Source organism: Hyposmocoma kahamanoa, unplaced genomic scaffold, assembly GCF_003589595.1.
Source record: "Hyposmocoma kahamanoa isolate Upper Pololo Valley unplaced genomic scaffold, ASM358959v1 102, whole genome shotgun sequence".
Taxonomy (NCBI): Eukaryota; Metazoa; Arthropoda; class Insecta; order Lepidoptera; family Cosmopterigidae; genus Hyposmocoma; species Hyposmocoma kahamanoa.
In genome coordinates, this window is record NW_020653337.1 from 6,742,116 (window position 1) to 6,756,770 (window position 14,655).

The following is a 14,655-nucleotide window of genomic DNA, read 5'->3' on the forward strand; positions in this document are numbered from 1 at the left end:
GAGAAAAGACATCGATCGAGAACTCCAACACAAACGCATAGGTAACAATTTCGTGAAGTTTTAACATTTATTCTCACTTCCATACAAAATTGTAGAGCCTAAAAGTTTACATTCTTTGCCATTCACACAATTTCAACCCTTATGGTAATGACTGTAGTATATTGATAACGTTAAACATTTATAAGGCTGTGTTATTATCACAAGGTATGATTTGGACTAATGTGCGAATTATTGCAACAGGACAAGTTAAGGCTGAATATGGAATTAAATTAACACACTATGTTAATTAGTACTCTTCCTTAACTTGTTGGATAATATCATAAAACACTATTCAGACAGTTGGTAGGAATAGATCGCGTCAATCATTAATCATTGTGTTCAAGGTTTTAATACATCATTTCTTCATTTTAGGATGGTACAAATTACAACGTTACTTGATTTGTGACTTTCAAGTGTGAATACGATTTGTGGTGCTAACTCTTCTATATATACTGTAAGTTGAGTATTACTAAAATATTAACCGTTTATGATGCCGTGTTGTGATCACAAGGTATGAATTGGACTAACTTACATTACGTATTTTTGTATGCGTTCAATTAGGAGTCGAAATAACTGTTTATAAGATATTTCAAACTTTAAAACTGCTAAAGAACAAATTTAAATTTTGACAATTTGTACTTCGATGCAGGTCAATGAAATTCTGGTTCAGTACTTGCTGATGTTGATCAAAAATTGTTTACCAAATTAATATAAATTGAGAGAATAACCGCAACACAACCAGCATATGTCTTTTAAAAGCAAAGCCTTTGGTGTTTTGATATTTAAATTTATGGTCAAATTATCAATGTTGTATGTAATTAATTTGCTATTTTTCTCAATCTATTATATTTATGCTTGGTTTGGACACTATAAATTGGACTCAAAAGGGGTTGGCAACCAAATCTTTTCAATGATCTACTACAATTTAAAGGTTCATTACGTTTGACACGACCTATATAAAGATGTGTGAGGCACTTGAACTATATGACAACAACAAATTCGCCTACAATATCCAACGCGTGTAAACGTAGATTAGAAAATTCACTAGTAAATTCGTGTTTGTGCACTTTAAAGCACCTTATTGTGATTTGGCTAATAGACACTAGAGGCAAATTTCTCGCGTGAAATATATCTACACGACCGATAAACGCCTTAGTTCTACATTGTTTCAAGTCATGGAAGGCGATTTTATAAAATAGCAAATAATTTTTACGCCTTTGGTTCCTTTATTCAATTCTCCATTTGATATTTATCTCAAAGTTCGTTGTCGTTAAAAAGTTGACAAGTTTGGACCTTGAAATGATGGCGTTAGCGTCGACTTTCGATATCTATACTCGTTGTTTTAGTACTTTAAAATTTCGCAACATAGCGAGGGTGCAACAGCAACTTGTCAGCCTACATAATATCACTAATTGTAAGTAAACTACGTACGTAATTAATATTTGGTAAAAATAGTACTTATTAGTAACGCTGGGTTGACAATATCGTTTAGTTTTGTAACACTGTATGTGTTGCCCCACATTAAGCTGTATCAATTACACACGGAATTATAAACGCTATGTTTGTGACGGCAGGGTCAATTTTCAAGTGTATTTAGAAAGTTTGTACAACTCAAGCAGTGGCCGTACATGTGCCAACAGAGTTGTTTTTCGGCATAGCTTACGATATATTTTTGTTCAAATAACTTTCCCGTACAACTTGTAAATTTATTATTTTGGAGATACGACTATATTGTTAACACAAATTTAAAATTATGACTTGCACTATGACAATATACTCACAAAATATGATTCAGTGTTCAATACGAAATTCCTTTACGAAGTCGAAAAATTCCCCACTTTGACGTTTTGCTTGATCCTTCGTGCCGGCTATATTATAGAGAGAGCGCGGACTGAGGCGCTAGAGTAAGTTTTGGGCGCTAGGTGGTTGTCGTGGTCACAGCGGGCGGCGGCGGGGGGAGCGGGGAGCCTCGCACCCCGCTCTGACGCCGCAATAGCTCCGAAACTGTGATAGCCACTTGAACTGTTCCCTTGCTTTCCAGCACATCTGCTGCACAACACATCATTTTCTGAAATAGGAATTAAATAAATTATTAGTTTGTAAAAAGTACCTATTAGAAATATCAGTTAGTTTCAGATAAAAGAAAATAATAACGTAGAAAAACTTCAACTTAACGTAGGAAAGAATAATCGCAAGATCTGCTGCATTGGGCTTATAAATAAAATAACAATTTGCCAATAAGAATTTATTTTTGAGAAAAAACATCGCACGTAAGTACATAGAAAAGAAATTATGAAAAATTTTCAATAGCGAATGCTTATAACTCCACAGTACCAAAATATTTGAAAAGTGTATCATTAATCCTAAAATTATAAGAAATCATCATAAAGAATTTCAAAACAAAAGAACGACATGAAATATAAAAAAATAAAATAATACTGAACTTAATACCTCTCAAGAATTAAAAAAAAACAATGACCAACAACCAATACTCTAAATTCATAGGCTCTTTTAATGCCTTACTTTGAATGGAATACTAATAAGGCTGGTTATTTATTTTTGTTAGGTGTGCCGAATGGTAAGAATGAAAAATGCAACACCTAGCAAACAGAGAGCGTTCAAAAGAAACTATTGAAAAATATCTGTTTCCCGAAAACATCCTACATAAACTATACATAAATAAGTACCCAAGCACCACAAGCTAATAAATATACGCTAAAAAGCATTTAAAGTACATATATATTAAATCTATAATACTAACATTGTACTCGCGATTTTAAAGCTCAAATTAACGTACTCGTAAACCCTCACGACAAACACAATGATCATACTGAATAGAGTGAAAAAAAAAATGGCGGATTAAAGGGAACGTGCAAGCACTTTTAGCGTCAAGTAACTGTCGAATTAGTCACGATTCTATGAAATCCGCCTACCAAGCACGACGACTATAGAAAATCTTCCAGAAGAGAACTATTTATAAGATATTTCAGATGAGATACTTGGTTTTAAATTGAACAATTTTTTAGTATCATTTAGTATTAGGCTGATTAGTGACGCCATCTATGCTCTGCTATGACGTTTAAAGTAATTATAAACTTGGACTTGGAGCAAAAATGACCAGTAGTTTTCGTACTTACCAAAAGAGCTTTGCCCAAATTTAAGCAAGAAATTAAATTTGGGTTTTTTCCGTGATTTGGCAAAAACTTAGGCAAAGTTCGTTTTGTACATACGAGAAACATGCTTAGGCAGCCATTTTTGCTTAATCGAAGTAAGTTACTATTATCTCAGTCCTAGATTGTTATATTGACATTCAGTATGGATCAAGATATTTGCCGCACCCAATATTAAGAATATAACAGTATATTAGTAAATGACCAGAAATATAGATTAGAACTGGGATTATTGATAAAACAAAATGACAGGAAGGTATGACTATTTTTTAGAAAATAGTAACAATTTAATAATAACCTGGCTTCTGGAAAAATTAAGATAACCATTAAACTGCCTAATCGATTCCAAATGTTAAGTATTATAATTGTTTACAATGAAAAGGAAGGACACAGAGGAAGTTAGTTGAAGAACATCATGGAAGTAAATCTTAAAGTAATGTAATTCTTAATAAATAACTATTTAAGAAGTCAATTCACTTATACTATAAGTAAATTGTTAGCAAATCCGTAAATATGAAATCAGTAAACTCCTCTTTGGAATGCTTATAAAATGTTCTTGGTGGCCAAAAGCACATACAACAACAATACGATTTTATTTTAAATTGTTTTTATTTTGAATTGGATGTGAGTTGAAGTTACTCCAACTGATTCTACCACTTATTTTTATGCGGAACAAGACGTAAACTAAAATCTCACCTGTTTGGGCGCTCTACTACCAATATGCACGATGCTAACTGACTAGTTCATTAACAAATATACCTTGGACTTTCAAAGTAAGAGTGAATAGACACTTTCTAGACAAGTTCGCTTCACGATCGTCCATATTGTCACTTACTATCAGGTAAGATGGCTGTTAAATATTTGCAAACAAATAACGTTCTCTACATTACTAAATGATATTGTTTTCTGTAGAATTTTAAAGCCCAAACAACCACCGTCTTACATTAGAATATAACACCGACCACGTACATTATGTTGGCCACCAAGGTTCATTTAACACTGTATTTAATTCAACATACATTTTTATAAAGTACTCTCTCATTTTAATTGGCATCAAGCGTCAATTGGTTGGCATCATATAGGAATACATGTACAATTTAAAAATGTCTTTTATAATATTTCTTTCGATCATCGTTACATGAAAAAGCCTCGATATGCAGTCTAAATGTCTCTACGCGCTACCTAAACGAGTAGTTTATTATGCATGGACAGTGAGAAGATTGGTCATATTCTTTTAACTTTTATGGGCGGATATTGTGTTTACAAAACCATCTGCCGTATCAGAGGTATTGTTAGGAATTTAAACTAAAAAATTATGTAAATTTAATTTCATTTAACGTAAAATTTTTTCCCTTTGGTACAATTGGTCTACTTTCCCGATCGGTCCACTTTCGCTATTCGTCTACTTTCTCGATCGGTCCACTTGTTTTTCCCGATTCGTCTACTTCCCATTTCGTCTACTTTTCTGTTTCGTCTACTTTCCCGTTAGGTCTACTTTCCGATTTGGTCTACTTTCCCGATAGGTCTACTTTAATGATGTGCCTACCCAAATACTCTAAGTACAAAGTACTAAAAAATCGACCTCAAAAGTTTGAAATCCGTTAAATATCCGTTTTGAAAATGTTACCGGAAAGTACGTGAAACCGGATCCACTCCCAGTTTATCGCCATTAGAGGTGGAATATTTTCTTCAAATTTAAATGGGGCCACTACTGAGGTACCCTCTTTCCAACAAAAAATAATCATTAAAATTTGTTCACAAATAACCGGAGTTATAGCGTAACATGTATTAAAAAAATAGTCAAAAAACTTCCTCTTTTTTTAAAGTCGGTTAAAAACTAACTGTCTACTTGGTTTTTTTTTTCAAATCGTGTTTAGCATGTAATGTAAAGCGGCCATATAAAAAATGTATGTACTCCATGACAATCTGCATTAACAAATTGCCTTTGAAAAATATTTTTTGGAGAAGTGGACCGATCGGGAAAGTAGACCGATTTGGAAAGTAGACCGATCGGGAAATAGACGAATCGGGAAAGTGGATCATTTGAACAAGTGGACCCATCGGGAAAGTAGACGAATAGTGAAAGTGGACCGATTGTACCGAAGGGTTTTTAATGATGTCTATCCTAGGTGTCACAAAATTATTCCTTGACTTGCGAACTATAATGTAACAAATAATATATACGGTATAGTTCTAATTGTGAGTAAAATCTGAATAGTTACCATGTGTTTATTTCAACATTTTGCTTGGCTTGTTAAAAAAATCAACATGGCATAACAAAAACGGTTTGGTCATATTTTGGGATATGAGATTGGGTCTTATTTCAATGTCATGATATGAAGTGTAGTAACATTTCAGTGTTATGGATACATATGACACTTATGACAGCTAAAAACTTTAGACAAAAATACATTTTGTAAAGCAGCGACGATAAATTTGTTCGGAAAATTTATTTTCCTCATCATTAAATATAGTGTTAAAGGATAGTTACTAAATATTCTTAGTGTATTGTTTGTTTTAATCAGCTTACACAAGTGTACTCGACATGAATATGAAATTCGTTTCCGACATTTCTATAATTAAGTATGTGCTCCATCCTCTCTTAACAAAACCTATGGAGTTTGCACGGCGCAATTATGTTTGTGACGTGACAAACGTGTGCCATATCTTCCTAAACTTCTGACTTTTGGCATTTTTTTAAGATAAGGTTTATCCATTGTCTGTTTTTTAATGTCAATTAAAATTAATTTAATTGGGAAGCTTTTACAAAATCTTTCATGTGCCAAAATATGACTTCATCTTTTTGATAAACCCTGTATAATGTGCTAACAAATTCTGTAAGGATAATTTTAGAGTCTTCAATTTTCCTGAAAATAATTTATTTAAAGTACAATTATAAAATATTTTTGTTTTTGTAAAAATAAGCTAAAAATATTTCGGCTGTCGCCAATGTACTGTAATGTGACATTAATTACTGTTTCAAAAGACTTCAAAGTGATTATAACGAGGTTAGAAATTGGCTCTAAAAGTATCCGTACCAAATTTTTTAGCACCCTGTATATAAGAACATCTTTTTGTCCATACACAACACTAACTCCGAAGCCTTATATAAAAATTACAATTTTGCATTAATAATACAATAACGATATGATTGTTCGAATAAGGCATACGATTCTTATTTAATAAGAAATATATTAACAGCTACGCTAAACGTTTATATATTAGCTCATTTGTATACTTAGTTATATAATTCACGGTATATTAAAACTGGGCTGTCAAAGATATTTTTCAGATATATATCTACGTCTACAGTGTACATATCGTGGTTGTTCACGAATTATCACAAGTTGCACATTTATTATAATGGCATGATTTATCTCTTCAAAGAGTCTATACTATTTCAAATGGCTTTGGTTGATTCCGCATAACAGTAAAAGTATTGAATCCATCACTTTGGAAAAAAATATAGTATATATTTGAGGATATACATTGAATGCTGTGCGGTGTGGAAACACGATTCCTAAAAATTTTCACGACAGAAAAAAAAACACAAACTTACCTCGAAATTTTGCAAGAAAACTGCTGCATTACAATAGGTACTTTACATATACCCATTGACTTACAATTATATGGACGTCGGGTCCGCGCTAAAAAGTGTCCGCACTTGTAAGGCGCTAAAATCGTATACAGAGCGCGACACTCCGCTTTAGTCTTCATTTGTTCTACTGACAGCGCGATACTGCGATGACATTACAATTTAAATTTCGAATAGGTTGACTTGGGACATTTTTTTCGTGGTTTTTGTATTAGACCCGTCGTCCATTTATTTGTAAGTCAATGCATAAACCAATGATTTTTATTAATATCAACTGAATTAAACGGAACGCGTATACTATACGATATACATTTTTCGAATGACTAATTCCGTTTATAAATAATAAATTCAGAAATAAAACCAGTGTCACTCGTGGAAGCGCTACAGTTGCGCTGCAGGTGTGTCATTACTGTACAATATTCACAGTAAGTGAACTAACAATCGCAGTCTACAAGCGTCTAATTAGGCGCCCTAAGAGATCGTACATCGAATGTGAAAGTTTTTTTTTAATTCACTTCCGTACATCTAAACGATTTTAATAACAACGTTAAACTTTGACTTGGCTTAAATACTTAGGATTCCATACATTGAAAAGTAAAAACAAAAAAAAAGCAAGACGATAGGCCCCAATTTTCATATACCGTGAACTTTTTTATCAATTCTTCATTGCACCGATACTTTATTGTTATTGTACTTTGAAATTTGGTTTGTTTTAAACGTCCATTTATATTAGACTATAGCATGAATGTGTCTTACTTCTTAAATATTAAGACTATAATACTATTAATAATTTATAATTATACAAAAGATATAAAATCCATATTGTTTCGTGCAAAAGACTAAAGTGTTTTAAGTATATAAATAGCTACCTAGTTTTTAGTATCAATATTGCATAGACATATTGACTTATATACTAAATTACATTAAAAAAAAACCTTAGCAACACTCTGCAATAAACAAACACTTGAGATCTCTGAAATAAAATCGATCAATCAAAAGTAAATCAATAGCAATCAAAAACACACCAATCAACTCTAGAAGCACTCATACAATTGGCAAATAAAACAACTAGAAATAATCAGTACGAATTTAAATGCTTGTAAAGGGAATGAATTTAATAAAATTGGAATTAATTAATCAGACCAATCAATACTTAGCAATCACCAATTCGCTTCAAAAACCTTGGATAATATTTGACTCGATGGTAGTGCAAAAAGATAATAAATCTTTGTACTTTGAAATTTTCAGAACACAACGTACTGAAATTTGTTTGTACCTATGGTTACAGTTTGGATCAAATTGTTTTTTGTAAAAAAAATCCTTAAACACTATCCTTCATATCTATGTTTAAATTGAAATATCTATAGCGTGATTTCCGAAATTTCATGGCAAGTTAACAATTACAATATTTTTATTGTATCTAAATACTAAGTAAATTACGCTGGTCTTGGATATATATCGTCGTCAGGGATAGAGGAAAAAAAAACCGCATATTATTATGTAGTATTGGTAAAAGACGCGCACTAAACTAAATTTTTAAATGGGAGGGATTTAATGTCATTATTTGGCTACGACTTTCATTTTTTGCACAATAAGCACTAATTTATGTTGTCTACGGACTGAAAACAGTAGCTTCCCGTAAATCACGCAAATTTAATTTGGGTACCACGACATTTACGTTATGATTTATTATTTATTGATTTAGTAATTACGTTTTGATTTGGCAACTGAATTACCGAAATGAAAACTCATAATTCAATGCTAGTTACGCATTATTGTCTCATCATAGCATTAAGACTTCCAACCATGACGTTAGAGGAATAGTCGCATGAAACGACGTAGCCATATGTACACAAAACTTCACTTGGAATAATTACAAATTTATTAGGAAGAAACATCGACATTATTGCTTGTTTTTTTTTTAATTTACGACATCGAGTTAATACTATCCAAGCCCCATATTACCGTATACAATACTTTTTGAATACCATCAATTTCCTTCAATCAGCCTTTCATTATCAAAACGACAATAGCAGCCTCAAAATTTCATTTCAGACTACACACGTAGTCAAACTACGAATAAAATAAGGCAATTCATTTTACACTGTTTATGAATTATTATAAGGGGTAAATGTATAAACTAGATTTTTTTTTAAATAATGCTGTATGTAAAAGTCAGTAAGATCAATTTTTGTTTTGTTTTTGTTTCGCTATAAAATTCTAGCAGCCTCAATGAAAATTATTCTATTTTTTCTGCAACGACTTCTACCTTTTCAATTGCCAATACCCTCATTTTATATAGCATAGTAAATTCCGTAGTTTTACAAAGGGAACAGGATAAGCAATATGGCGGACAAAAAGAACGCGCCAAGGCATAGACAAGTAACAAGCTGCCTGTTCTCTTCGCTCTTCGCAACTTCAGTCTCTACGTTCATTTCCCTGTTCAAGTTATTCTCAATCTGTAGATTCATCCTACTTCTATCATATCTTGCTAAATTCTCCACCTGTCTAACAGCAGGACAATCCAACTCATCGGTGTCATAAATTTCGAAATTGTCATTCTTCAATACACGTTCGCCTTTATAGAAAGGTGTTACAAATTGCACTCTATTCTTTTGGTAATACGGTCCCCTATTTCTCAGTTCATCGGTGCCGTAGACGGGAGAATACTGTCCGTTTTGTTCCGTATTGTTATTATCATGGACTTGGTACTCCTCGGACTCATCTATAGTGTATTGAGTGTACTGATGGAACTCGTTGAAATTGCTGACGTGCCGATCTTCGTTGTACCTGGAGCGTTTCTGATAGTAGTTAAGTTCGATGGACGTTTCGGTGACGTCACTGGAGTAATCGCTCGTATCGTAGTAGGGGTCTGCGGTATCCTTTGGTAAGTCGTGAGCTAGGAGCGCGGAGAGCGTGGTTGCGAGTCGCGTCGGAGACACATTGTCACAGTGCTGACCGCCCCACTCCGGATGGTGGCCCAGTATGTCTTCAGACGCACAGATGAACTCCTGCAACACACGCCACCCGTCTCTTAGTCTCACATTCTATTATATCGCTCGCGAAAGGATACCGAGACCCTGTAACATTGGAAAGGGACACGAACGGTAAACGGTACATCTACTCATGCGTTATTTAAAATAAATGCGTAGCGATAGATTTTAAAAACAAAATGGAAAGGTGAGAATAAATGCGATAAAAAAAGCGATAATACAAAACAACACTAATATAGTATAGTAACAGTACTCACCTCTTCTACGCCGATCTTTCGACACGCCTCCAGGAAGTTGTCCACGTTCCGTCTGCATCTCGCCATTGACAACTTGGGCTGATAAAAGCAAAATATGTGTCAAAAGAATAATAATCAAGTACTGAAATATAAATTGCATTAGTTCCTATTTTGAAATATGGAGATCTTGAGAAAGAAACAAAAATGTCATATAGTTCGATGACGATATATTATCGGGAGTCATTATACGTGCCACTGCTGGGCATGGGTGAAGACTCGTACTAAGAGAAGAGTAAAGAGAGAGTTTAGATCATAGTTCACCACGCCAGCTCAATGCGGGTTGGGAACTTTATACGTTTTCCAAGGGTTGTGACCCTTCTTCGACGAATACATTTTATGATGTTTTTTGTTACCGTTTAATATTGCTACTAAACGTTTGCAAAATAACTTAACAATAAAAAGTCATGGGTACATCCCGGTATAGGTATAACGATAGTATATCCACAAGATTTAATAATTGTAATAACGCACACACTCAACATAGCCCCGCATTAGGGAAACCCTGTGTCGCGGGTGCTATGGATACACACATACACAATCACACATTACACCCAAACTCACGAGAGAAATAAATGTAGGCCATACAAATATTTGTCCCGGCCCGGGAATCGAACCTGGGACCTGTGCGTGGCAGCCCGGCATGGTAAACGTTCAGCCACGGAGACAGTTATTTAGTAGGTAACAATTATATTTGATGCTATAGTGTGAATGAATTTACGGATTGAGTGATAAGCACTGACCTGCGCGGGCGACGGCACGTGCACAGAGGCGACGGAGCGCGGCCGCACGTGGTTGGCGAGGTGGCACAGCACTACCCCGTCCGCCAGCACGGGAGCCAGTTGCTCTGGCAGCGACATCTTCAGGCGCGTCTCGATAATCTATAATTTCAAAATATAGGTGTTACAAAGAGAATAATCAAGTCTTCTGAACAACAAAGACCTATGACAAGCCCTCCGGGATCCAATATTATGTCCACATCTTCCAAGCGTATAGTACATTTTAGTAAAACCGATACGAATTCGGAGCTGAGCCATGAACGCTGACAAGACAGACAGTGCTACAGTTACAAGGTCAGCCAGAGTGCTATGAAATGGGTTATGTTGGTTATCTTTTTTCGAAATCGATTCAGGAACACAGTGTTCCGGAAAAGAACGAATATTTTAATTCATTTAATTATTTTTAGCTAATGAATTCACACATAGTATTTAGCATTATTAGATAGTATTTACAATTTTTAATGCTCAATAGTATATTGGTTTTTTTTCTTTTAAGATTTAAGATTGGCTTTACTTAAGAGTACTTTGAGAGGTTGAGGGCCTGGTGAGCTGTAATACAGGTTTAGTTGCCTAGTATGGTCTTCAGTCTCTTTCAAGGGGTACATTTAAAATTGTTAATCTATTATAAGTCTTAATTCCTTGTGTTGAGAAAATAAACCATTATTATTATAGATGGGGAAGAAGGGTGCTTGAGTGGAGACCCAGGGTAGAGTACAGTAGCGAAAAATTAGATGAGGAAGGCATTAGATCCGAAGGAATGGAATACATTGGTAGAGACCTTCACTCGGCATTGGGTGGACAGTGTTTAAAACAGAAGTAACGCTGATATCTAACGCACAAAGGACGAGTTCATATTTTACCATGGTTACGGTAACCAATCCTAAACTCGAATTTTTTTCCGAAATAACGTTTGTTCGAATTTTCCTTACACCGAAAACCGAATTATAACGAAACCGTCGTACTTTCAGGATATGTTGGATGTTTATCGCAAAGACACGATTAGGTTCGGTTAGGTTAGGTTTATAGATTTTAAAAGCCGTCATATAAAAAAAAAAGGTTTAAAAGAAAAAACATTTTCCTCTCAAAGTTACTTTCAAGGTTATGAAAATTCGACTAAAGGTTATTTTTTGGAAAATGCCATTTCAGACCCACCATTATTTTATCATAGGAAACATTGAAATGAAAAGATATTACTGCATTTAATACCATGGCTACACAACCGGGTTCAGAACATACAGAGAACGCGTACTTGCTTTCACGAGGCCTTACTACTCACCGTTCGCAGCTGTTGCAGCAATTCGGTCTCTTCCTTCTGTTTATCAAATTCTCTCTTCATAGTGAAGCTGAGTTTGTCCGGCGCGACGTCCTTGTTCCACGCCATCTTGCCTGGCGGCTTGGGAGCAGGACCTTTCACATACGAGACCGTAGTCAGCAACTTAGCGCTATCACCATTCTGCCTAGGCTCCGCCCTCGTACCTATACTATTGTATCCTAGAGTATTCGTCGGAGATTTAGTAGGCGATGTAGGCTTTATATAAGAATCTGACCCGTTTAAACGGTTATAGTCGACATTCCCGTTAACTGTGTACATTTTGTTGACATTCCTTGATGGCACGACTTTTTGTACTGGTCGCTTGTTTTCTTCTGATTTTTCTGTATTCCCATTCTGTTGGAATCTGCGAGGTGTAGAGTGGAGTAAAGGGGAATTTGGCACTGGAGGTGAGGAGGTAGAATTGGAAGTAATTTTGTGGTAGAGATTTGGGGATACGTTACTGTAGCCGTTGATAGGTGAGTGTGAGGTGTGGTGGACTGGGCTTTGGTTCTGGGAGTGGGGGGAGTCGAGGTCGGGGGACGCCTGGTCGGAGCGGGGCCGGTATATATCTTGCTGCCGCTGCTGTCTTAAGGCTTCTTTGTATTGTCTGCAAAATTGCCAACGGAAAAATTAGTTCCTTGGCTTGATTAAAGGTCAAGCTGCATTATTATACGCTTCAGTACCCATTTTTAAACTCATGCTGTTCGGACTGATTCTTAGGTGATAAGAATGTCCTTATTTCCTTATTGTCCTTATTTATATTATATTATACTATTATACTTAAGCTATTATATTTTAATTGTAATTTAATTGTAATTTTATGTGCAATAAAGAATATTTCATTCATTCATTATTTCATATCGCCTAGGGATCAGTTGAACATGAAGATTATTTTTTCTTTAATATTCTGAGGCAATGAAGCATACTGATGAAAATAGCTTAAATCTAAAAGGTAATAACAATAACACTCAGGTTATTTAATTTCAAACGAGCATAATTAGTTAAAACTGAAGTGGAAGGTGGAGTTAAACTTGTTAAAAATATAGTTTGTCTTTTTTCAAGATGGAGTAAAATGATAGTTCATTCTGCAAGTGTTGCAAAATGAACCATCGCAAGGAGCTAGTGATAGCAGTTGATAAATATTACTCGTATATCGACTATAGAGAGAATGTTGGTTACGCTTATGAAATAAATAGCCGCTCTTGTTTTAATTGAATCATTATACGCCTATTATTCGTTCAACTGCTGGGCACATGTTCATTTGAATTGTTAATTTTTGGTAATTCATACATACATACATACACTAAATTTTAAGGTATGTCTTATAAAAATACAAATAGGAGACATATTTTAAAGTTTTTCATATTAATTTATTATACATAATCAAATTTGCTTGACATTATTAAAATGTTTATGACTAATCCATTTCGGTTGTAATAGACCACCTGTCAAAATAAGAATAAAGAATACAATAACGCAATTAGTAATCATTGGAACGTCATTGACAAAATTTTACCTACTTTCACAATTTATCGATAAAGCTGTCGACAACAACTACATGACTATTTAAAATTTTACGAACACTGGCAACCCTGCAAATTTCATTTTACTCCATATTCAAAAAAGACAGAAGATAGTTAGATTAACCTTCGTGTTAAATAAAAAAACATTTATAAAAGCTAAATAAAACGGTGCTATATGACCGTGAGTGTTGTGCAAATGAGATGTACCTGTAGGTTTGTTGATGTAACAATTTAGTCTTATCGTCGCCATTGGATATGTTCCCTTCGGGTGAAATACGGAGGCTGAAAGGGACAACACGAGGGCAATTTAGTGAAAATAAAGAGGAAGTGAGACAGAGGATTGTGATGATGATATGACGAAACGGGCTTTCTAATTTACCTCTGGTTCGGCCAATGCGAAAGAAATAAAACAAAATTAATATCAACTACAAGTTAAAAGTTTCACATAAATATAAATCTACTTATTTACCAGTTGAGTTTATAAAACGAACTTTGACTTCGATTAAACAAAAATAGCGTGCTAATCAAGTTTTTCAAGAAAAGCTTTTTCGCCCCGATGGGAGTTGACCCCACGACCATTGTGCACCGTAATATTGCTCTTACCAACTGAGCTACGGGTCCAGTTATCGTGTTGTCGAAATTCTCCTATGTGTTTATGGTAAAGATCTTTGTACGGGATCGTCCCATCGTGTCGAAAAGGTTTTTTTAATAAATTTCAATAATACAAGACGTTGTCCAAGTTTAAGCAAGAAATTACGAATTAAACTCAAAGTTTAGTTCAATGTCATGTTTACGCAAAATTTGTTTTATAAATACGAAAAACTTACTTAGCTCGCCGCTTTTGTTAAGTAGAAGTCAAAGTTTGTTTTATAAATCTCAGCCTAAAGACTACACGAAATTGTACTTAACAAATATTTAAATGTTGTTAATTTCAATTAAAAGTTTAGACAT

At 34.5% G+C, this 14,655-nt stretch overlaps 1 protein-coding gene across 2 annotated transcripts in view; it reads right to left on the reverse strand.

Moving 5' to 3' along the window:
• Window positions 1–555: 555 nt before the first annotated feature.
• Window positions 556–14,655, reverse strand: part of LOC113237104 (leucine-rich repeat and calponin homology domain-containing protein 4) — a 61,012-nt gene continuing 46,912 nt past the window's right edge. The window contains exons 7-11 of one of the 2 annotated variants that reach the window (XM_026473386.1): window positions 13,912–13,986; window positions 12,146–12,788; window positions 10,834–10,971; window positions 10,055–10,132; window positions 556–2,107 (exon numbers count right to left, since the gene is read on the reverse strand). In XM_026473386.1, the coding sequence (XP_026329171.1) occupies window positions 1,958–2,107; window positions 10,055–10,132; window positions 10,834–10,971; window positions 12,146–12,788; window positions 13,912–13,986 (1,084 nt within the window). In that variant the 3' untranslated portion in view covers window positions 556–1,957. Of the gene's footprint in view, window positions 2,108–9,043; window positions 9,816–10,054; window positions 10,133–10,833; window positions 10,972–12,145; window positions 12,789–13,911; window positions 13,987–14,655 lie in introns of those variants that run through there. The other variant, XM_026473374.1, reaches the window with a different exon arrangement.